A 24,965-nucleotide genomic window follows, 5' to 3' on the forward strand; every position below is an offset into this window, starting at 1 on the left:
CAACCCACACAGCTGCTGTTTTACAAGTAACTATTTACTCATCTATGAAATTAAGCAGATATAGAAAAGGTGAACCTATCTCCGAATGGGAAAAAAACAAAACAAAACCCTAGAAAGCCAATCCTGGCTTATTGATTTGGGAGAGGGGAAAAAAACAGATCATTACTTTATAGTGGAGTTGAAACTTTAGTGGGCATCTGTCAGGTATGGAGGCAGCCTCAGGCCTGCTGGCAGCTAGCCCAGGTCTGCGCATCAGGGCAGGGAAGGTGTAAACTGTATCACCAACCTAAACTGCCTGCAGCAGAGGTCTTCTCTAGGAGTATGACCAAGGGTTATTCATTCAGGTTAGCCCTGAATGAATGAAAGACAAGTAGAGGCCCAGTCTGCTGCCACAAAATGGCATGCCACCAAGGCTGGCCCAGTAAATATAGCTGTAGGCTCCAGGGGCCTCCTCATAGAATCCAGGAAAGGCTGGATTTAGCTGTACAAGTGTAAATGAGAAATGGCTCCAAAACTGGTTTGTGCAAATGTTTTTTTTTTATTTCCACATTTATATCACAAGTTGTCCACTTACTGGACCAAATAGCAAAGTTGCTCCCTTCTGCGCGAACACAGAAGACTAGGTTCTGTACATTCACTAAGGCTCCTTGTTTTTGCAAATCGCGTTTATGACAACCATAAGGCAAACGAATCTAAAGGAATGGTTATGAGTGTTTCCAGCGAACAGACGGCTCTCCCTTCGCCCAGCAGGGCAACTCTTACGCCAGTAGCACCCTCGAGAACTTTGTGGGGTTGAGGGATCTAGAAAGATGGCATTTTCTAGAGATGTGCAGAAAAGGAAAGGAAAGGGAAAGTCATTTGGCTGGTGGTCAGGTGGAGAAGATGAAATAAACGAGATAACTGAAGTTTCTGCAGCATTTCTTTAAGAACTGGGATTGAACTGAAATCATATACAAACGAGTAGGATGCCTGTGCAGTGTGGATGAGGCTAGCCCACCCACACAATGCCAGGGCTCACCACAGCAGAGAAGCTTCCAGCATACAACACGAGGGAAAACACTGGCTCGGCAGAGGCCAGAGAATAGCCTGTGCCTCAGAGACACCAGGGCCAAAGAGCAGGAGATGGAGAGATGAGGTGTGCGTCTGTTGCTGTTAAGCAACATCTCCCACAGGGTTCCTGTGCCTGCCTGCCATGGGGATCCCCGCCTTCGGTGCTAGAGGAGTTCTGCACCTCTTTTGGGATGGGAGACTAGCGCTTTATCGCTGGCTTGTTACAGAGTTCTGGACTCCCTCTGCCATCTGCCCTTCCAAGCGGCCCTTCCTTTGCAATCGTTAGTAAACTGGTAGCAGCATTTCACAAAAGGAGGGTGGAGAGCGAGCCTCATGGCCACCCTCCTGGCTGGCTAGCCTAGACCCTACAAGGTGGGAATGCACTTGATGGCCAGGCCAGACGCTCAGTCCAAGCAGACATAAGGCAGAATGTTCAAGCGCCCATCGTCGCCATGGGGGTCGAGCGATATGCACTTTGTCCAGTCATACCAATTACCCTGTGTGTCCTCACACCCGTTCACCCCTGGCCACTGCTGAGCCTGGATTCTGTTCAGATCGTCCTGCGTGACCTCCCGCGTGAGCCCTGGGAGGTCAGTGGGCGTAGGCAGCGGCAGCAGCACGTGAGGCTGCCGGGCCCCTCGCCGACTGCTCTCCTCCTGCTTAAGGTACTCAGCCATAAAGTGGTGCGCGCCGGGGGTTTGCGCACCCGATGACGACAGCAGGCTGCTCTGGCGGCTCAGGTAGGACTGTATGATCTCGTTACGAGACAGCTCCTTCCAGTTCGTCTGCTCAAAAGGGCTCTGGAGGCTGGCTTTGGCCTCCTGCTGGTCCAGCTCTGTCCTTGGGAGCTGCTCCGTGGGTGCGGGGCTGTCAGCCCGCACTGGCTCTTTCTGAGTCAGAGGTTTGATCTGTCTCGTCATGGGGTCAAAGGTGAGCTTCCGCTCTTTTAACCGCACAGGCTTGACACCGGCCTCAGCCAAATGTCTGTCCAAGTTCACTGTGTAGTCTCGAGGTCTGTACCTCTTTTTCTTTTTGCTGTCTGAGCCACCCGAAGAGGCAGCATCACTGTCCGCCTTGGAGGAATCTGGGGACAACCCAGCCCTGCAGGCCGGCCCCATTAGCCGTGGATGGCCCTCGGGCTGCTCTGGCCAGTGCACAGGGCTCTCAGCACTGGGGAGCAGCTCCAACCGCCGTACAGGGGGCGTGGACGGCTGGGCCAGTGGGAGTGGTGATGGCAGCTGCGTGGTGTCCAGTGGCTGGGGCCGTGGGGAGGGACTAGACACAGGACCCTTGGGTGCATACAAGCTCCGCTGCCGAGCAAAGGAACCTTCGTGCCGTGAGTTCCGAGGGCTGAAAGAGCAGCGAGAGGACCCCCTGGGATGGGGAGGGCATGGTGGCTCATCCGCCCTGTCCAGCTGCTGTAGCTGTGTGGTCTTGGTTTGCAGGCAGGGCATGGGGAGCTTGCCCAGGCCAGGGGAGCTAGGGCGAGGCCGTACGGCGTTCACGGGGATCTTGGTGCTGTGCTTCTCGTTCTCACTTGGCTCCAGGCGGCTGCTGTCAGGGCCCAAGTGCTCACTGCCATCCAGGGGGCTAGGTAAGCTCTCTGGGCTCCCACTGATCCCGTTGGTGGGGAAAGGGGATTCATTGGGGACTAGGGGATCAGGACTGGCTTTGGAAATTTTGTGAGGTGGCCCTGGGTGGCCCAGGTCACGCTGGTCCCCCCTTCGCTTACGGCTGCCCAGCCGGTCTAGCCGTTGCCCAGGGAGCCTCTGGATGTCATTGCGATTCTTCAGGTCATGGATGTTCTTGGGTGCGCCAGCCACTCCCACCTCCGGTCGGCAGTTGTGTGCACCCCCATTGGCAGAGCCTGCAGCCCCTGCCAGCGCCCGTAGTGCCACCTCATTCTGGTGCACCGGCTCGATGAGCTTCTGCCAGCTCCGCAGCAGCCTCTTGGCCCGCTTGGCCAGTTCCTCATTCTTGGTTTTCTTGCGGACATCATTGATGAGCTTCCCTAGTCGTGTCTCCTACAACCAAGAGTGTGACAAAATTACAGGATAGGGACAAAGCATGCAGGACAAGGGTAACTCTCAGTTCCTGGCTCACCTCTTCCCTTCCAGCCCTCAAACTGCCCGCTTCTTAGATACAACTTGGGCATGGCCCAGTACTTTGTGGCAGCATGAACCTTTAGATCTGAGACTTCAGAAACAGGTCTATTGGTTCCTGTTACCTGCAGAATCTGTGCTATCAGTGTCGTCACAAAGCTGCTCTGCTGGAGTGTTTTAAGTGAGTATATTTTACAGCCTAAGACCCGGTCCCCAAAGAGAGGACAGGGCTACTAACAAGTTCCCTAAAGCACGGTTCAGGCTGTGTCCCCAAGTGCAATGAAGTGTGCATAGTGTGGGAAAGGGCCCAGCTGTGAGATTAGAAGCCTCCATTATTGTACAACCTTGGGAAGACCAATGCCCTGGGCACACTGCCCACTGGGTCCCCTGAAGGCCTCCAAGAGCCTAAGCCACAGGAGAAGAAGCTGACTGGGGCTACCTTCAACCCCCATTCTGCCCAGAGTAGGGCCAGGGCACTTACCTCCAGTGCCTCTTTGGTAATGGGGTATCTCTCCAGACTGGAGATCACTTCCAATACTGCCACCATGTTCCGGATCTGAACAACAAGAACCATGTATCATTAGGGCTTTGCCCTCTCCCACAGAAAGCCCAGCAGCCTAGTGCCCTGAAAGGTGCTAGCACCAGGCACCAAAGCCCCCATCACCATCTCCCATGGCTCAGCATTACCCATGTGCGTACACTCACCACCCACTGCCATCAGGGTGCTCATGAAAAGGACCTGCCCTGGTCTGACAGACAGCTCTGCTGTGAGGTTCCTAGGCTGGAAGATTTAACACATATAACACAAAAACCCTCAGGAAAGAAAAGATGGGCACAAATAAACCTGATAACCTTACCAAGGTCTTCAGACAGATTCTCTAAACAAAGCAAGATATCACAAACTATAAGATGTGTATGTCACATGGCCAGAAGGAGGGCCTCTGTAACACAATACTTGAACAAAGTATTAAAGAAGCTTCTTTAAACAAAGCTTAAAGAAGAACCCAAGAGAAGGCCAGAGATACTGAGAGGCTCTGCGCATAACAGGCAGGGTCTGCACTAGTGCTGAGCTTCACGGTGACAGGGGCACTAACCATCCACAGGCTCAAGACTGGGATCCCACTCTGCGACAGCCCTCCACTAAGTTGTTTAATCACAACAGGCTCACTGGGCAGGTACCAGGACTGTCATTCCAGAAACTTTAGCTATGTCCCAAGGGACTGCATAACACAGCAGCACAGCCACACTGGCAAATACCACAATGCAGTAGCAAAGCGTAAGTGGGAAGGGCTGAGGAGGGGCCTCCAAAACAATAGGGGACAAATAACCTTGGTGTACCTAGGAGGCCTACGTTTTCGAGAGCAGACATCACTGTTAAGTTATTTTTATAAAACTGTTTCTCTCTTAACCCCTGCTTCACACAAATAACTGAGACTCTATTCTATTATTTAAACAAGCATCGCAGGACAAGAACTGAGCAGTTATCACTCTAGTCTTAACTTTTTAAGATAATTTGGCTTCCTCCAGACAATACTTGTACTTTGTCGCTTCTCTGCTCCAGCTACTTCTCTTGATGTCTCTTAGACCTCTCCTGTGGCTCAATCCCCTACTTCCTCCTCAAAGAACCCCTCATTGGTTGGCAGGAAGTCCAGCTCTATTCTCTCCCGTGCTCAGCAACTGATGTATCAGGGGACATTTGGGGAACTGTTTACACCACATTTAGATAGAAGATTCTCAGAACAAAGATTGCAACCAGATATGAGGGAAGGGGCACAGAAGTCATCATTTGAATATTAGAGTAACCTTATGCCTACACACCAGGCAAACACAGCACAGCACCACACATGGAGGGTTCTCAGAGGCAGCTGGGAAGATGGCTCAATGGGTAGCACTTGCTTTGCAAGCATTGAGGACCAAGACCCATGTTACTGCCTTGGGCATGGCAGCCCCCTGTAATTTCAGTTTTGAAAGAGACAAACGGGGTCCCTAGAGCAAGCTGCCTAGTGAGCTTTGGGTTAGATTCAGAGATCCTGTTTTTTTCAGTGAGCAGGTGGAGGAATGAGTGATGATTCCCAGCATCGACCTGGACCTTCTTACGCACATGTGCACACATGTGTTCCACACACATGGATAATTACTACAGTGAACCCCAGATCTAAACACGCAGGCTAAAACCAAGCTCCAAAAAAAGAGTGCAGGTGAGGATCTGCAGCTGTGGGATGATAGGTACTCCTGAGGAGTCCAGAGCACCAACTGTCAAAGAAATCTACTCTATCAAAATGAAGAGCTTCTCTGCACAAGCTGGCTGGCCACAGCCCCAAGCCCACTCCATCCTTCCTGTGCCACACATTGATGGCATATGACCTGCCACAGTCACAAGGAAAAGCACACTCCCTGGTAGAATCAGGCATGCCCACCACACTCATCATCTAAATGCTGTTCATAGCTTCAGGAGGATCTCATGTCCCTGGGCTCCCAGCCCTCCTTCTACCTTCAGCACCTTCCCTGGAATCCTGATGATATCAACTCTGACTCGCATGGGTCGCCCAGAATTGTTCCTGTCTCTATTCCCCATCTTAGTCTTGTCTTCAGGTAAGGTACCAGGCCCAGGTTGGTTCCCAGACTAGAAGGTAGACAGCCTGTAGACCATGGGCAGCCCTAGTTTTTCTAGTCTGCCCTTTTCCAGCTGAAGGCAGCCACTATGCCTCCCTTTCTTCAGAGCTCTACCCCCTGCTAAAGAAGCTATAGCATCCAGAGAGCAGTCCCAAGTCCTTACACTGTCCCTCAAGCGTTTCACTAAGCTATCCCTCTGCCAATGAGTTAAGCCCCACCTTGGAAACGAAGGCCTCCACTTATGTTCTGTCTGGGGTTGGTCCATAAACATACCCAGATGGCCATTACAACACTGTCCCTGCTGTCCCATGGGTGGGTGGCCTGCCTAGAGAGATGGCTCCAATACTTACCTCTGACATGGGAAGGATTGGGATTCCACATAGAGACAGTGCAATGAGGAGGTCATTCCCAAGGGAAGACAACACCAATGTTCCCCGGCCTGGGATCCTGGTACTGCTGGGCTCCTGAGCTTGCTCCACAGCTTCATCTCCACCCAGTGACCTCACCCTGGTATATTTAGAGCCCTGGGTCCCCACATACTCCTGATCCAGCAGTCCTTGCAGCAAAGAATCTGCAGAAACCCCAGTAGCCTGGCAGTACAGAGCGTCCTTGTCCTTGGACAGATACCATTCTGCTTCCAGGCAGGAGTGTGCAGAACACCTCGGGGAATCAGGTATTGGGTTAGCACATCAGAAAGCACCAAGAAATGCTGAGCTATGCACAGACCAGCCATAGTGCCCATTGGGGGCTACATGGATCAAGGTCTAGGGGTCCTGCTTAGGTGCTCAGTGTCCCATGGCTATGGCCTGCCTGAGGGCCACCTTATCAGTGTGGGCTTCCAGGAGACCCTGAGGGAACTGCTATGTCGTCTGTCTGCCTGCAGGTGTCACTCCCCTGAGGACCCCCACTTGCACACCTACAAGGCCCACACTGCTGGGGCCACACTCTGGAGCCAGTACAAGTAAAGCAGAGACCACAGCAGTGGCCAGGGTAGGCTGGACAAGTGATGTGGGCTGCCAGGTAGGCTCAGGTGCCCTGCCCCTAGGTCAAAGCTATTATTAGAGGTAGTCCACTGCCACCACCTGCGTGTCAACTCACCCACTTATCTTGGAGTGCTTTTGTGACTGCCTGGGAGCTCTTAGCAGTGTTCTGAAGGGGCAGATCTGTAGCTCAGACTCCTTGTTGCAGGCCTGAGGGCTGTATAGAGCCTGCTGTTGTCAGGAACAGCCTAGGTCCTTCCTCCCTTTGAGGCTCATTCCCAGTGCTCAAATATTCCCAAGTTCCCTAGCAAATGCCTTTCCCATTGGGAGAGCTCAGGCACCAGGCCCTGAGTTGTGCACTTGTTCATCAGGCTTTCTGAAGAGACACAAATCAATCTGTATCTCCTTAGGAAGCAGTATGGCCAAGCTTGCCTCCCCTCCCTTTCCCATTAGTGACAGGTTCTGCCCATTCATTTGCATTGCTGGGCACTCAGTGTGGCAGCACCTGCTTACAGTGGCTCCAATGCCCATGGGAGGTACATTTGCAGCGGCCAGGAGGAATACTAAGAAACTGGTGGCATCCTTGTAGTGGCTATACAAACATGGGGAAAGGAAAAACCATGGGCCTAGATGTAACATGAATATTCATGATAGAGCCTTCAGGAAGAGCCTAGTAGTCAAAGTAAGGCCACTGGGTGCATGCCCTAAAGAAACTTTAGGTTCTTTGTCCCACGTCCCTCTTCTTCCTGGTTGCCATGAGATGATCATGCTCTGCCACTTGCTCCCACCTCAATGTATGACAAGCAAAAATAAAAAATAAATCAATCTTTCCTCCTGTTAAATTGATTATGCTGGGCCTTTTGTTATGATAACAGGAAGCTAACATACAGGGGCATATGCTGAGTATTATCAGGCAGGAACCTATCCCACAAGAACCAAGGGCTCAGAAAGGCCCTCACCTTCATTCCCTATTAGGCCACTGCTTGTACATACTCATAATTTCTGCTAGGAAAACTTAGGAGCCCTGTAGCTCAACTCACTGTGAGTCTGAGGAAGAGAAAGAAGCGAGATGGACAGAAAACACCAGGTGTGCCACTGCCGAGAGTCAGACATGGCGAATGGCACCCCTCAGAAGCAGGACTATTCATTTTCTCTACTTTTATGCTTAAACTTGGCTAGAGTCTCTCTGGCTTTAGGAGACTCTGGGAGCTGGAGACAGTGAGTGATTTCCTGCCATTGTTTCCAAGGCTCTGTGTCACTAATAGGGATGGTTAGGACACCTAACTGAACTCAGGCGAAGGGAGACTCCAGGAGCACATTGGAGAACCCTGAAGGCTCTTGAGTTTCTCTGACAGACTTGAACCAAAAATTATTGCCTGTCTCCCAGGAGCTATGCACTCAGACAGCTCAACAGGGCTCAACTCCAGGCAGGACCAACCCCTCCAACAGGACCAACAAGAGTCCAAATTGGGATGGTACAGCCTGGCGACTGTAGGAAGGGTTACCTATAGGTTCTTGGGTGCTATAGGCCCAGCAAGGAGGAATGGGCAAGTTGAGGTCAGTTGAATGAGCCCTTGTTTCTGACTCAAAAGCAAAAGGATTTCAAATATTACAAATATTTTAAAAATTTCTTTTTACTTTATGTACATTGGTATTTGACTGTATGTATGTCTCTGTGAGGGTGTCGGGGTCCTCTGGAATGGGAGTTACAGACAGTTGTGAGCTGCCATGTGGGTGAACCTGGGTCCAGCAGCTGGTACTCTAAATGCCATCTCTCCAGACCATGAATATTACTTATAAGTGGTACATGAGGCAAGGTGTAGGATGCCAAGGTAGGGGGGTATCTCATGGAGGGGTGTAAACCAGGCCACCTTGTCCCGTGGAGACTGCTGCCTGCCCAGCCCTGCCTCCTGCTATCTTCAGCTGAGCAACAGAAAGTAGAAGGCCACTCAGTGGCCATACCCTGGAATCAACTCATACCTCCGGCCTCTCCAGAAGACCCGAATATCTTTGCAAACTCTGTCCCCAGCAAAGATTGGGAATTCCTCTTTAAAACTGGGCCTCATGGTGACTCTCTGAGTAGAACAGCACCATCAGATTCCTATTCCAGGGCTATGCTGGTAAACCCCAGGGGACTGAGAAACGATTACCCATGGGGATTTCCAGCCACAAGCTACAGGGAACCAAGACACCAAGACCCAGTGTCCTCGCTGGTCAGCTCACCACTCCCTTTTCTCCCAGCTAACCAAAATCCCCGATGCTGGCAGATGCCATTTTACCCCAGAGGCACTGGTACTAATGGGACCCAAGGATTGTGCAGCTTCAATTTACAGTGAGGAAACTAAGTCAACGGAGAGCAGGGAGGTCCACGTGGACCATAGTAGTCAGAAAAACCTGTCTTCCCACTGGCGTGGCACAGGTTCTGCCTAGCATTCACAACCTGCCTAGTGCTTTTTTTCCGAGTGAGGTGGGGCGCATTAAGCTAGTGTGTTAGCACCCTGTGATATACTTGACCTAGATTTCGACAGCAGAGAAACATTCTGTGAAGGTAGGCCCTCCAGATGGCCTCAAAGCTGTGTCACTTCCCTTCTTTCAAGGGTTGTTGAAGAACCAAGACGAGGTGGATCTCAGCACACTTCATGCCCAATGGTGTCCCTAGGCTGGCGATGGCCAGTGACAGCGACGGCCTAAGAACCTGCTGCTAGCCTAGCAGCTCACCATCTGGCCAGCGTTCCCAGGCACAGCCAGCAGCAGCAGCCCCTGCAGCCACAGCTGTGTAGCACAGTCCTCAGGACCTGTCCATTAGCCTCAGCTGGGGTTTCAGCACCAACATCCCTTGAAGAATCAACAGTGTCTTTGTGGTATTTAGTTTGTTTTTATTTTTAATGAAGAATGGTCTAGACAAAACTTATACAGCCCACTGAACTCAAAAGACTCTCTGAAAGTGTTGATCAGCAAGCAAGTTGATTGGCAAGTTGCTCCCAAACCAATACATACCACAGATGACCTCCAGAAGCAGGCAATCTGTGTGCCATCGGTGTGCTGTGCACTCCTTGCTAACACTGCTAAGGACACCCATGAACAGAATGGGTACTGTAGGGCATGCTCTGGGAGGAACAGTCTTCTTGGTCTTCCTTGCCTAATGCCTGGATGAATACACCCAGGAAGCCTGGTGGGGTTACATGCCTCCAGTGTCATTAGCCTTGCAGATTGTGTGGTCTCCTGGAATGGCTGGTTAAGGCAGCTTTCTCCACCAGAACCCTAGGGGAGACTCAAACTCACAGGGGCCAGGTTTCCCACTCAAAGCTTCTCAGAGGAAGGACAATGGGGCAAAGCCCCACAACCCCTACCACCACTTATAAAAAAGCATCTCCCCTATTAATAGGACCTACTTGCTCCTTAAGAAACAGCTAGCACCTAAGTAGCTTGTTGCTGTCCAAGTAGTCCTGCCTACCCTGAAACATGCCAAGAGCATACCACCACATGCCACAACTTGGCTCAGGAGATGAGAAACCCAGCCTTGGTGCAAGCAGCATGCAGACCACTTACTGTACCCCATAAAGCACCCCAGAAGGTGGAACCCAGAGCTGGGAAGAGCAGCAGAAACTGCTATCTGGGTGCACAGCTAACCTCTTCAGCAAGAGAGGATACCAGAGAGCAAAGAGAAGGTAAGGGCAGGGCTCAATACAACATCCACAATTGCCCGTCCCTTCTGGCTCTTGGTCACGAGCAAAGGGGTAAAGTAGGCTCTGCAGACTCTCAGTCCAGTGCTCAGGCCCTTCTTGAATGCACTGAGATCCCACAGTGCCATCTGTGACCTGCCACCACTCCACCCATGCAACTGGAGAGTTTGCAGGCCAGGCACAACTTTTTACTTCTGCCATCAATCCCCACAGAAGGGTCCTGGTGACCAAGAGTCTGAGGACAGCAAGGTGGGTGGGCTCCTCTACCTGTCCTCTTTGATAAAGATCTGCTAGGAACACCAGCTACAGGAGACTGGAAATGACCCAAGACCAGAGGAGGAAACACAGTACTTAGTCCGTACCTTGTGCAGAAAACAAATCTCAAACAAGAATGAGCCAGCTTTCCAGGAACTGTTAGGAAGCAGGGTCCCAGGCCAGCTAAGCACAGACAATGTGGCTTCTGTATGCACCCAGGCTGATAATTAGCGATGGTGGGAGCCACCTGCACCAGCCCAAAGCATGAACAGGTGCCCACCTGAGCCCAGCTCCTTTCCCACAAGCCTGGAAAACCAGAGACAACATGCCGTGCACCAACTAGACTGCTGCACCCACAGAAACCAAGTCTGTCCTCCAGGACAGCTCCATGATATGGAAAATCCCTACATGTGTGTCCCCCACCATACACATGAATAATATTACTTATATGAATAACTTTTACAACTTGTACTTTTTGAGGGATTCTGCACTTTAAAAAGTTATTTCAAACAGCCTACTTGGGAGCCAAAGGGAGACGTCTTGGCTTTTGTGCGCAGGTGTGCTTGCAATCCCAGCACTAGAGGTAGAACACAGATGCGTCCCTGGGGATCACTGGCTAGCCAGTCAGGCCTACTTGGCAAGATCCAGGCTAGTGAGACACTGCCTCAAAAATGATGATGATAGGTAGCTTTTCTCTTACCTCCACATGCATATGCACATCTATTTTCCTGTACATGCATGAACACTAAAGTACATGTTAGCTCGACGTGGCACTACATGCTTGTCACCCCAACACTCAGGAGAAGTACAGACAGCTTAAGGCCAGCCTAGACTATATATAGAAAGAACTCCATCTCCAAAACAAAACATGGAGATGGGGAGTGCTAGAAGACAAAAATACAAGAACAAGCTAGAGAGATGGGTCAGCAGTTAAAAGCATTTGTTCTTGCAGAAGACCAAGGTTTGATTTTCCAGCACCCACTTGGCAGCTCACACCATCTATAATCATTCAAGAAGCTCTAACTCTCCTGACCTCGGAGGGCAACTGGTACACACGAGGTACACAGACATACTTGTGAGCAAAACACTTAACACACACACATAAAATAAATAAATCCCAAGGGAGACAGAGAAAATGAGTTTGAGGAGAGCCTGTTCTACATACCAAGTTCTAGATTACCCAACCTCATACAATAAATAAATAATTACATTATACTGAATATAGGCTATTCTGTGTGAATCCTGCAGTCTAGAAGGCTATGTATCCTATGGAGATGGAGGCAGGCAGCCGCCACCCCTGTGAATCAAGGCCTGAACTGTGTCAACATAACCCCATCTGCATGAGACCAGTGGCACAGAGCACACTACACAGTTCACCCGGAACTGTCCTATACCTGCTGGGATCAGAGCAGCTGGAGGTGACCAAAGCACTCTAAAGGCACCACACAAGAAGTGCTCCCTGTCACCTAGTAAAAAGATGCATTACCTGGAGACAGGCAGGCAGGCAGTGCTCAGGGACCAAGTACCATGAGCTACACTCAGCATAACATGTGTCTCTCCACACACAGGATGTCAGCCAGCCTGGCTCATGACCAACCTCACAAGGTTGCTCTGTGCAGGTGGCACATACCTGCCTCCATGCTGTCAAGTGTCTCAGCAGTAACATGAGGACACCTGTCTGAACAAGCAAGGAAAGAAAGCAGCAGAAGCCAGACGTGGTGCCACATGCCTGTAATCCCAGCACTCAGGAGGCAGAGGCAGGTGGATCTCTTTGAGTCTGAGGCCAACCTTGTCCTGCAAATCCAGGGCTGCCAAGGCTACACAGAGAAACCATCTCTCAAAAAAAGAGGAAGGAAGGAGGAAAGGAAGGAGGGAGGAAGAAAGAAAACGAAAAAAGAAAAGAAAAAGAAAAAGCAGCAGAGGGAGAGGAGATGGGGTAGGTGGCCATCAACTGAAAAGCAGGCTTAAGGATAAAGGGAAAGCCCAGCCATAACAGAGAGAGCATGGTGGTGGAGCAGCTGGCCCTGGAGAAACCCAGTCACAGAAAACAGAGAGAACCTGCCCCACTATAGCAAGACCGCACTTGTCTCCTCCCTGAGAGCAGCTACAAGGAATGGACAGTCACTTCTACTCATCTCTGGAAAGGCAGTTCTGGCCAATGCAATTAGGAAAGAAAAGGACAGAAGAGGTCTTCCAATGTTTCGGGAGTGAATGCCACACCCTGGTGCATGATAGTTCTTGGGATGCTCTTAGGGTATCTGAGCAGAGCTACAGGACATAGCATTTTCAGGACAGGCTCACAAGTTAAAGACTACAAGGCAATCCCTAGTGACAAAAGAAAGTAAATATGAAAGGCCCGAGAGATGACTCGGGGTAAGGGTGTGTACCACCAAGCCAGACAACCTGAATTTAATCCCATACCCACACAGAGAGAACTGACTCCCCTAGGTTGTCTTATGACCTCTACGTATGTGCAGCACATGCATGAAATAAATAAATAAATGTTAAAGTCGTCTTTAAAATTATTAAGATAAATATTTGTGGATTACTTTTACTACATGTAAAATCTCAACACAGCTGAGAAAATAAAGTAGATACCAAGGCTCTACACTCTGCTCTCAAAAACCAATCAACAGAGTGGACTCAGGCAAGATCAATGTCAATTCAAGCACTCTTTTGGGGAAAGTGGCAAGCTGATTCTATGAATGGAGTTCAGAGACTAAACATATAAAAGCCTTGTCATCAAGTCTGACAGCCTGCTTTTAGTCCCTGTAGTCACCTTCTACAGACTCCTATACAAATTATTTTCTGACCTACCTCTCCTCCCCCTTCACTCACACACACACACACACACACACACACACACACACACACACAGAGGCTGAGTCGCATGCACACATATACACATGCACAAATGCACATACCACACAAACAACAGTAACAAAACCCTTTAATTCAATAATCAGGTAAATAAGTGAGGTGGGTGGCCAGGCGGCAAATGCTAAGCCCATTCTATTTCACCACAGAAGACACAAAGAACAGACACAAACTCAGAGGTGAGCAACACCACCATTCATTAGGAAAAAGCAAAGTAAAATTCCCATGAGAAATCACTATATACTCCCTGAATAGCTAAAATTAAAAGGACTAACATTAGCACTTTCTTTCATCCTTTCATCCATCCATCCATCCATCTGGATGTCCTCAAACTCCTGATCCTCCCTCCTCCACACCTAGGAGCACTGGTATGACAAGCATGTGCCATCAAAATCCTAGGCTTAGGCCTTTCCTACACTCTTGGGGGAATATAAAGTGGTAAAATCATCTTGGGAGGTAAAGCCTTCTGAGTTGATCCCCAAAATACAGACTCAGCTGCACTCTGATATCTACATGCATACCCATACAAGCATCTGCACACATCCTCAACACATACACACCCCATACTCAGACATAAAGAGATTATTACTCAGCAATAAAAAGAACATACACATAAATAAAAAGAACATTCAGTGTAACATGGATAAACTTCAAAATCAGTAAGCTCAAAACCTACCCAAAAAACGTGTGTGTGTGTGTGTGTGTGTCTGTGTGTGCACATGTGCACATATTATGCAAGTTACACAATTCTAGTAATGGCAAGGCAAACCAATCTAAACGGCTGAGAGGAGAGCAGCAGTTGTCTAGGGGTGGGGAAAGGAAAGAGGGATAATATCAAAGAACAAGATAAAGTTTCAGTGTAGTGATGCATGTGAAATGACACATGCCTATGGTAAATGGCACTACACATGCACTTATAGAATCAAATTTACCAATGTGCAGTTTATTGTATATCAATTTTAGTTTAACAGAACTGAGAAACTGGGGACAAGGTATCGCAAAGGGCACAAAAATAGGAGCAGTAAAATCAAAACATGTCTTTGTTACATAAGACAGGAATGATCACCCCAAACAACCCAGAATCAAAGTCTCTTGGGCCATTTCTCTTCAGTGAAATGAGAACGTTCCAGCCTAGAACTTTGGGAATCTCCCTACAACTGATGAATAAACAGACAAAGACAAAGAATACACTTCCAATTTCACATCAGACCCCCAGGGAGCACTAGCTCCTGGAACTTATTAGCACTTCCCCATAGACACCTGTACACTAGAGAGGTGACATGTCCTGGCTGCATGGGAAAGGCCAACCCTGGGCTAGGCAAGGCTCAGCACGGCTCTGCACTCAGGAGCCGTACTATAGCTGTACTGGTCAAGTCTCAGCCAGGGACCCTAGTCTCTAGCCTGGCTGGGGTGTGTCCATGCATTTCACCCCAGACCCATGAGAAGCCAACTACCCAGCTTCCCAAAAAAGGCAGTGCAGCTCTAACTTCCAGACAAACACTGGTGAGATCCCCATAACAACAGCACATAATAACAGGCAAGTGCTACAGCCACCCTGAGACAGAGAGGTGGCTGAGTACCTGGCACACAGCCCCACCCTGAGTGTGTGGTCTGTGCCTGTGAAGAACTGTCACAGTCCCTGTTTCCACACTATTCTCCAAGTGAGGGAGGGACCTGGGGTCTTGGGTTTCTTTTGTTGTTGTTTTCAGACAGGGTTTCTCTTTGTAGCCCTGGCTCTCCTGGCTTTGTAGACCAGGCTAGCCTCAAACTCATAGCACTCCATCTGCCTCTGCCTCCCTGAATGCTGGGATTAAAGGCCTGGCTGGGGTCTTGTTTACTGGGGCCTTCTAGGGGATTCAAATGACCCTAGGGATAGGCACACAGCTCTCAGAAAGGCCCCAGACTCTGGCTGTACCAGCTTCTGTGCTCAACAATGGTCTGAGGGCTCCTGTTTCAACCTCAGCAGATCTCAATGACAATCCTAAACTTACAAGGAGCGTGCAGAGCTCAGGCTCACATGCACTCATGTCAGCATCACAGTCTACAAGAGGCAGGTATGACAGAAGAACCACCATAGACTCTAAGGCATGGGACGCCTAAGGCAATGGGAGAAGCGCCAATACCAACTAGCAGTGCCCAATCAGAAACAGTGGGTCCTGGCAAGCACAGGCCCTCAAACCTACATAATTGGCAGCTGAACCCACTAACTTAGAGAGGGAGCTGGTCACCTCCTAGTATTGTTCACACCTGTGGCACTGCCCAGTCTCATTTACTCAGCTCCAGAGCTCTAGGCCAAAAGGGTGTCCCCTTCTCCTATAACAATCCCCCCCAACCGCCAGCATTACTTTCTTTCCTTTTAAAATAGATTTTTACACAATATTTCTTCCAAATTTTTATCTATCTATCTATCTATCTATCTATCTATCTATCTATCTATCTACTTTTAGGTATATCCATGTTCTGGCTGCTTGTATGTATGAGGGTTAGATCTAGATCCCCTTGAACTGGAGTTACAGACAGTTGTGAGCTGTTGTGTGGGTGATGAGAATTGAACCAAGTCCTTTGAAAAGAGCCAGTGCTCTTAACTGCTGAGCCATCTCTCCAGTCCTCCAGCTCTCCACTCATCCCCAACATTTCTAAGAGCATTTGTCTAAGTTCTAGCAGAGGTGCTGGTATCTCCTGTGGGTGGGACCAGTGACAAGCTGTAACACCGGATGGGGGTGTTTCCTAGGGCACAGCCAACTACCTACCTCACCAACCCCCGCACTGCATATCCCAACTTTAAAATGGCACAGACATATCACACACAGCCTGCCTGCACTTGGGCTGTAAACTCTGAAGGTGGGTCACTGATCTACTGGTGCCCACCACTGAAGTGGCAGTTATACTATATAAACTTGTTTTTGTTTTAATCCCAAGATATGGGGCTGCCCTTAGTTTGTCCACAGCTGATAACGAACATGCTGTTAGGAGAGGGGAATGGTCTTTGTCAGCTGCAGTTAGTGAAATTCTGAGGTCTGGGAGGGGCTTCGAGGAGACAGTTGAAGAAGGCTGCTGGCTTGTCTGTCTGCTGTGTATTGCTGTTTGCTGTTTAGCTGGACTGCTGGATTGGCATTGCCCCAAAGAACCCAATGACCCTACCTAGCCAGAAGTAGCTAAAGAGAACTCCGCCCCTTCTCCCCACTAACCTTTCTTTCCTACGTAGTATTGGGATGTTGGAAGGTAGCAGGATAAGAGGATAGGAGGATGGGGTGAAAGGAGAGGTAGAGGTATAAGAACCCCAATATAATAAGAGTTAAAAAAGTTGTGCCAACACAGCACAAACCAGCATGAGGCATGGTACAGGGCCACTGATCACAAGCAGCAAGAAAAAATAAAATAAAATAAAATAAATTATCCCACACTGGCCCCTAGTGACATCTGTCAGATGCCAACAGGATAAAAAGTCATGGTTATTTTAACAGCAGCAGATCCCCTGGCTGGGCCCAACGCAAAGCCAGTACACTACCTCCCCATTCCCATTTACCATGAGAGCAAGGGAGGGCACACAGATGACCCAGCCTTCTGATGATTCTCTGTCCCCTCCTCAGCCAGCCCACTAAGTACAGAGACAGTACAGGTTTTGCTTACTTCCACTTCAAAATGTGCCCACCACAATGGCACACAGCAAGGATTCCATCAGCTCTAAGTCATGGGTAGACAGATGAGGTCTCTTCCTACTGGGTGCCATGTTTACTCCAATACTACCAACACTTCGGATCTTTTTTTCTGGGGCAAGCTAAACCTTGAATACACCAATCAGTGTCTGGACAGCAGGCTTTGTCCTGTACCCTCATGCTGCCCATGAGGGATAAGGACAGAAGTGATTCTCATGAAGAACACAAGAGCATGCTGTCCCAGAGCCCTGTAACTGTCTCTCTCTCTGTGTCCTAACCATCTCATACTTGCAGTACACATGCCTGCTTTCCTCCATCTGCAGGGACACATCCAACCCTCAGTGTGGCTCCTTCTTCAGCATTTGGCCCATTTTCACCATAGCCAGCAGCCAGTACTAGAAAGCACACCTTCACACTTCTTCCCTTCCTTGGTTTTTCCTTAGGAATCCAATCTCTGGGGCTCAAGTTGGCTGAAAGCATTCAAATTTATATCTGGCAGTTGCCTCAAATGTTTTCAATTCTCAGCTGCACACAGTGCTATGGTCCCATTATGGCGATGTGTGAATATGCTATCTTTAGAAAGGACACAAGAGGGCTCAATCCTCCTCTTTGGCACCACTGCCAAACCGTCTAGACTGCCCTTCTGTCCTTGTTGCTCGGCCCTGACTGTACATAAGCATGGTGGTATGTATCTAACCACAGCAGGGGATGGAGAGGCAGTGCCCAGAACTCCTACTGCTTGTATTTCTCAACTAGACAGCACCCAGACAGAAAGGAAAATGAGACTCTGGCAAAACTAGGAGCCTTGTGCACCAATGGCATGTCTTACTGAGCAAGCATCCCTTCAGGGAAATGATGGTGTGGTATGGTTATGCTCCTGGAGTTTAGGCAGGCCAACAAGCATAAGCAAATACACCTCTCTCCTAAAGAAAAGGAGGTGACAAGGCCCGAGTCTCCTGAGACCTTTCTCTTTTGTGCTGGTTAAGTGAGGCCTAAGATGGGACTCTATAGCTCATTGTTCCTTCTCATCTGCCTAGCCTCTTTTGCCTGTGGCCCTCATGTATCTCTTTCTATGCTGTAGCCCCAAGTTTGCAAACTAGCCATGAGGCAGGCTATCCCAAAGGTTTGCCCAGACCTGTCCTATACCCTGTCTTGGAGAGTCTGGCCTTCCTTTGCACAAAGTTATGGTGGCAGAACTAACAGTATACCTGAGTGAGTCTACCAGACATAGTTAAGATACTCTCCAGGACAGCTGAGTGATGTCAGGACATATGGATGGAAATCATGGCCTGAGGACTGAATGGTGGCTGTAATCTCCACTGGAAAGCATGGCTGGATCCCCCACTTCCCAGGGAAGGACATGGCCCCATGTCCCATAGCATGATCCTATGTGCCATTTGTAGGACTAAGGCAGATTATTTGGCAGTTCCTCCTGGAGGGGAGCAGCTGTCACCATTGTTTCAAGCTGTCCTTCAAAAGGTAATACTGAAGATGAGACTTAGAAACAACCAACAAGGTGGTAGTGGCACACACCTTTAATCCCAGCAGAGGAAGGTGGATGGATCTCTGAATTTGAGGCCATCCTAGTCTACAGAGTGAGTTCCAAGACAGCCAGAACCATACAGAGAAACCTTCTCTCAAAGAAATCATCACAGACCAGCATGGATCAACAGATACAGCACTTACTGAGCAGGCCTGATGATATGAGTTTCATCCCCAGATGGTAGACTAGAACAGATTCCCCCAAGTTGCATACATACACACAGAAAGAAGGAAAAATAAAAACAGAAACCAAGTTCTGGATCCTACTCAAACTTGAGCAAATGAGGATGGTGGTGCCTGCCTTGGACTGACCGTAGTACATGCATAGTTCTTACTTTTTAACCCTTACTTAGTACTTAATCATGTTGCCTCCATCTGGTTAAACACTTCCCCCATACTGTTTTTCTGAAACAGTGTCTTGGTATGTAGCCCAGGCTGACCTACTGCCACAGCCTCCAGACTGGCACCTGAGGCCCTGTTGCCTTCTTGTCCTTTGAGTTCCTATCCAAATGCTCCAGGGTTTCTCTGGGGCCCTCCTGCAGAGTAGGGAACAGCAGTTCTCAAAGCCCTGCCTCCCAGCACCCATTGCTGATGATGGAAACAAGTAGAATGTTCCAGGGGCTAAATGCCATGGGACACACAGACCTAGGTCAAGAGGAGGAAGGTGGGAAGCAGGGGTGAAGTAGAGAATTAAAAGGGACAGAGAACCTGTGGTGTGCCAATGTGTGACATGAAAGACCATTTTTCATCTGGTCCTAAGGAAGCTCAAGAATTCACAGTAGGCCAGATGTGAGTGAGGCAGGCTGCGAACCCATTCTCTCTGAAAAGGGCTCCAAGTAACCAATTTCCTTGGCTCCAGCCAGATTCAATAATACCCCTCAAAGCCACTTTCCCTGGGATGGCTAGACAAAGACCCTATAGTGCCTTTCTGTAAGCTATTCTCTTTCCCAGCTGTAGGGTCCTGGCCTCTGATGACTGCAGAAAGACAGTGGCACAGGCTGCCCTGGAGCACATACAAATGTCTACCAACAAAGTACATAACTAAATCTCCCAACACAGAAGCAAACTCTTCCCTGCCCTCAGCTGCCCAAGACAGAGAAGCACATCCCATACACTGCCACTGGCAGCAGAGAGCACAGCAGCTCTAAAGCAACCAGCCCGGGAGACCAAGATCCCCTTCCCCTGGTATCCTAAGGCCTTACCTTCAGCCATGAACTTTTTCTCTCTACCCAGGCCAAACAATGGTGTGGTGCAAAGAATTCTGGCCTCTCATCATAGTTAACTGCAATCTTCCAGGTTCCTAAAATGTACAGTGGTCCCACACCTTCTGACCAAGAACTCTAGAAACTTCTTTGTAAATTCCTAGTCACTCCCCAGGTTCCTGCCAATAGCCCCAACACTAGCCTCTTTTCACACTTCTGCACTGGCCAAGCAAGCATAGACTGAGAGGATTCTGGGGTCCTGCTGCAAACACAGTTGGGGCTTAGCCCAACTGGAAGCAAGCAGGCATTACGTTACTACTACTAAGTATCTCCTCCAGAACTGCACAAATTGCTATGCCTTCTTACAAGGAGCCTACCAAGGGGCTGAGAGGTCACCTGACTGATCTGGCTGAGATCACACAGCTCTGTTTGGGACACAGGCAGTCTGGTGGCCACGCACTGGCTCTGCCTGACTGTTCATTCAGCTCCCTTTCTCAACAACACACAGCCGGTGACCTTGAAGCACAGCTCAATGCTGACCTCAAAGGGCAGACCCCTGGCTAAAAGTTCCTCAGACAGTGCAGGCAGAGTTAGGACGGGAAGCTGGGGTGTTTGGGGGCCTCCCATGAGGGGCAACAGAGGGAATTCTGTGGGCTAAAGAGAAAGTGGGAGTGTACAGGCTGATCAGGAAGGGGAGTTGTGTCCAGCAAGGGTGGGTGGGCAGCAAAGAGCACAAGGTCAGGTGGGATTCAGGAACAAACTCAGGGGCTATGCTGTCTGACAACTGGCAAGCTCAGCCTGTAGCTTTAAACAGCTCACGGTGTGGCTACCTAGTAGAAAATGCAAGCAGGAGGCTCAGCAGGCATTGGCTACCTTCTGGGAATGAAATGGTGAGGGGCAGGAAGGGCTTGGGTGTGAGGAGGAGGAGGTTCCAGGCACAGGTCACAGAGCCCATACAACACAGGATCCTAGGACAGGAGGCTGCATATACCGGCCACACTGGGAGTGGAGGAGATGACTTTGTCACCACCACCCCTGACTGAGGCACACTGAAGAGCTGGTAGCAGTACATGCCAACTGTCCCTGACATGTGGTCCTTCACTAAATGAGGCCGAGTCCAGACTGCTTGAGGGATGAGGGACAGTAAGAATGACTTCACAGTCCTTACAAGGCACAGAAATGCCACTAGAAGAGGGCCTAAAACCTTCCTAGTTCCCTGTGTTCAGGAGCCAAGTGTGCTGCTTAGAACTATTTTTTGAGGCAGGGTCTCATCATGTAGACCAGGCTGGCCTCAAACTCAGAATGTGCCCACATCTGAGATTAGGTGTGTGCCACCACATCCAGTTCCAACCCCTGTAAATTCTGCAATGTTAACTAAAAAGATGATTCTAAGTCTTATCTTCGTTTGAATAATACTTTTCTACAGTATTAGCAAAGGCACATCTTAACACAAAGTGGTATTTACAGACACAGTCTTCTTAAAAAAATAATCTGTCAGCTGGGTGGTGGCGGCACACACCTTTAACTCTATCACCAAGAGGCAGGTGGATCTCTGTAAGTTTGAGGGCAGCCTGCTCTACATAGTGAGTTCCAGGACAGTTAGAGCCACGGAGAAACCATGTTCTATTTAGGGTTTCTATTGCTGTGATGAAACACAATAACCAAAAGCTAGTCGAAGAGGAAAGGGCTTATTTGCCTTACATTTCCACATTGTGGTCCATCAGTGAAAGAAGCCAGAACAGGAACTCAAGCAGGGAAGGAACTGGAGCAGGAGCTGATGCAGAGGCCATGGAGGGATTCTGCTTACTGGCTTGCTTCTCATGGCTTGCTCAGAGCCTTCTTTCTTAAAGAGCTCAGGACCACCCACAATGGGTTGGGCCTTCCCCCATCAACCACTAATTAAGAAAATGCCTTATGTGCTTGCCTATAGCCTGATCTTATGGAAGCTTTTTGTTTTTTTGTGGGTTTTTTTTTGTTTTGTTTTGTTTTTTGGATTTTCAAGACAGGGTCTCTCTGTGTAGGCCCAGCTGTCCTGGAACTCCCTCTGTAGAAGAGGCTAGCCTTGAACTCAAGAGATCTGCCTGCCTCTGCTCCTGAGTGCTAGGATTTAACGGATGCACCACCACCACCTGTGGAAGCATTTTCTTAACTGAAGTTTCCTCCTCTCAGATGACTTCAGCTTACGTCAAGCTGACATAAAACTAGTACAAACCATGCCTCAAAAACCAAAACAACCAAGTCAACATTGTCAATGCTGTTGACTACAATCTCAGGAACAATACATTCCCTAACACAGTAGTCCTCAACCTTCCTAATGCTGCAACCCTCATGTTCTGGTGACACCCAACCATAAAATTATTTCGTTGCTACTTCATGAATATAATTTTGCTGCTGTTATAAATCATAATGTAAATATTTGATATACAGGATATCTATGTGATCCCCAAGAGGCCATGACCCACAGGTTGAGAACAAGTTTTGTAAAGGCTAGAGCAGTCAACTGTCTTGCTCTCTCACTCAAGCATATGTGCTAGGATTTGAAGTCCTTACTTCACCAATTCCAGCTTCTTCCCTTCACCACTCCAGATTCTTCCATGCCACCACTGAAATGATTATCCCATTGTCTCCATTAAAACTGCCACTGAAAACACTCCTGCAGAGTAAACATTTCCATCAGTAAAATTAATGGAGTCAAAGGACCAGAGCATGGAGCTGGATGTGGTGGCGCATGCCAGTAATCCCAGAAGTCCGGGAGGCAGAGGTAGGTGGATCTCTGTGAATTTCAGGCTCTTGTATATAGTTTCCAAAAGGTGACAGGGACTCTCAGCCACAAGCAGGGCACCTGGGAGATGTAAAACAGTATGGCCAGTCCAGTCTTGGACTGCCTGCCGACACCAATCTTCCCATGTGTCTGAGCATCAATGATGCCAATATTCTTCTGTCCATATTCTCTTCAACTGTTAACTTTGAATACCTTCTTCACAAGGAAGAAAACTGCTTCCTAAAACCCCCACCCCACATTTCTATTTTAATCTCCTGTCTGCCACTACAGCACATCTTCCAAAGAAATGTGCCTTGCCTGGTACAATGAGTGGCACCATGTCTATCATCCAACTAGTAGGAGGCTGAGGCCTGAGGACAGCCTGGACTATACAGCAAGACCCTGTGTGAAAACAAAGGTGGAATGAAGAACCATCCCTTCCTTCTTGAAGTCTTAGCATCTTCCCTTCTTCCTGAATGAGTCCCTCTAGTGGCCTCGTGGCATTTGTACCCCTAAAGACTGGCTTTAAGCAAGCAAGCAAGCAAAACACCTGTGGAAACCAGCCAGCTACCTATACTCTCCTTCTGGGGAATGATCCTGCTCCTGGAGAGGGAAGGAGTTCCCTGGTTCAGCTCCTATTTGGGAAACTACCAATAGGACATGCCTACTCTTCCTTTTGCACAGACCTGTGGTGATGTACACACATCTGATATGATTTGTCCACAGCATACAACTCTAAGACAGAGCTGGAGAGATCCAACCCAGGCTGATCCCTCAACTTCTCAAATATTAAAGGATTTTTTTCCCCCTTGTTTGTCTTCCTTTATCAGGATGGAGCATAGGGAGAGTCTCAGAGGATTTCAGCTGCCACCAAACTCCAATACCTACCCTTACCTGAATAAGATTCTCATCACAAGACCCTACAGGCTGCAAGTGAATGGCTCAGGAACTCCTTGACAGCACAGAAACCACATTTGTCTCAAGGGGACAGTAGACTCTCTGCACCAAAACAGCTGGAGTAGCTCAAGGCCACAAAAATATCTATCCAGCTATGGGTACTGGTGTCCTCGGTACCTTTTTATGTGAGCAGTTGTACCTGATCAGATAAGGCTCTGATGGTGGACAGAATGGGCTCACAGTCCCAGGCTGGAAAGTGGCAAGCTGTAGAGCTGTACTGGGCCTCAGTGTCTTTCATCTGTAAAGCACATGGTGGAAACTGACAATATCCTCACGGACATTTCCCTTGTGTCTATTAAGAGGCTTCTTAGCAGTGAGCTGGGTGTGGTGTCTTCTAAACCCTCCACTCTCCCACCCCTGCACTCAGGTAGAGACAGAAGTAACACCAGTTCCAGGCCAGTGTAGTCCACATACTGAGGCCCTGTCTAAAAACAAGAGTTAAAAGAAAGATGTGGGGATTGGCAACAGAAGTCCATCCTGCAGGTCTACTGCCACAGGTAGAGTCAGGCTTCTACTTTGGCCCCTTCCAGCTGCCTGACCCCTGGAAACAAGCTTCTAACCCCTTCCTCATGGGAACATGGAGAGAGCAGGTCCTTCATGAGTAGGATGACTAAACAGAAGCCAAGCACTGCTACCACCATCACACCTTGGACCCCACAGGAATGACACTAGCTCCTTATTACAAACACACTCAACCTTGGAAACATTAAGATACTCTAAGGTCATTAGAAAGCAGGTGAGATGACCCAAAAGCATGTGCACTCATGAAGGCCCAAGAGGTTCAACATGCCAGGTCCTACCCAACAGCATGCACAACCTTGACACTCAGCGAGAGTGGGTGACACATACAGGGCAGATGAACTGCAGGAGGAATCAAGGTGGTGGGTCCTCCAAAGGGCCTGCCAAGTCCTATTACCTACCCAAATCCCCACACTGCCAAATGTATGCCATGTCCAGGCCTCATGAAACCTTAATCCCCATACTCCAAATCCAAACCATTCCCCTCAGCTTAGGCACTATTTGTGCTTAGAGATGAATACATTGTCTGCCTATACTTTGGTCATAGAATGAACAGGTACCAGCAACACAAGAGGCCAACCACCATTTCTTCCCTCAATGGGGAACTAAGGAGGGGAATAGCAGGTATATGTTATTCAGTTAAAGGAGTGCAAAATGGATCTGACTGTCAATGGCAGCTAGACCACAGTGCTGCTGAGGGCTCTCTAGGCCCAAAGCACAGGAGAAAATAAAAGAGAGGAGAAGCAAGGAGAGCAGTGGTCAGAAAAC

General features: G+C 49.0%; 1 protein-coding gene across 2 annotated transcripts in view; it reads right to left on the bottom strand.

Moving 5' to 3' along the window:
- Positions 1–518: 518 nt before the first annotated feature.
- The window catches only part of Med26 (mediator complex subunit 26), a 51,999-nt gene continuing 27,552 nt past the window's right edge, over positions 519–24,965 (bottom strand). For both annotated transcript variants that reach the window (XM_021627639.2, XM_060387363.1), the window contains exons 2-3: positions 3,634–3,708; positions 519–3,074 (exon numbers count right to left, since the gene is read on the bottom strand). In XM_021627639.2, coding sequence (XP_021483314.1) covers positions 1,455–3,074; positions 3,634–3,708 — 1,695 coding nt within the window. In that variant the 3' untranslated portion in view covers positions 519–1,454. The remainder of the gene's footprint in view (positions 3,075–3,633; positions 3,709–24,965) is intronic.

The sequence above is a fragment of the Meriones unguiculatus genome, chromosome 7 (genome assembly GCF_030254825.1).
Source record: "Meriones unguiculatus strain TT.TT164.6M chromosome 7, Bangor_MerUng_6.1, whole genome shotgun sequence".
Taxonomy (NCBI): Eukaryota; Metazoa; Chordata; class Mammalia; order Rodentia; family Muridae; genus Meriones; species Meriones unguiculatus.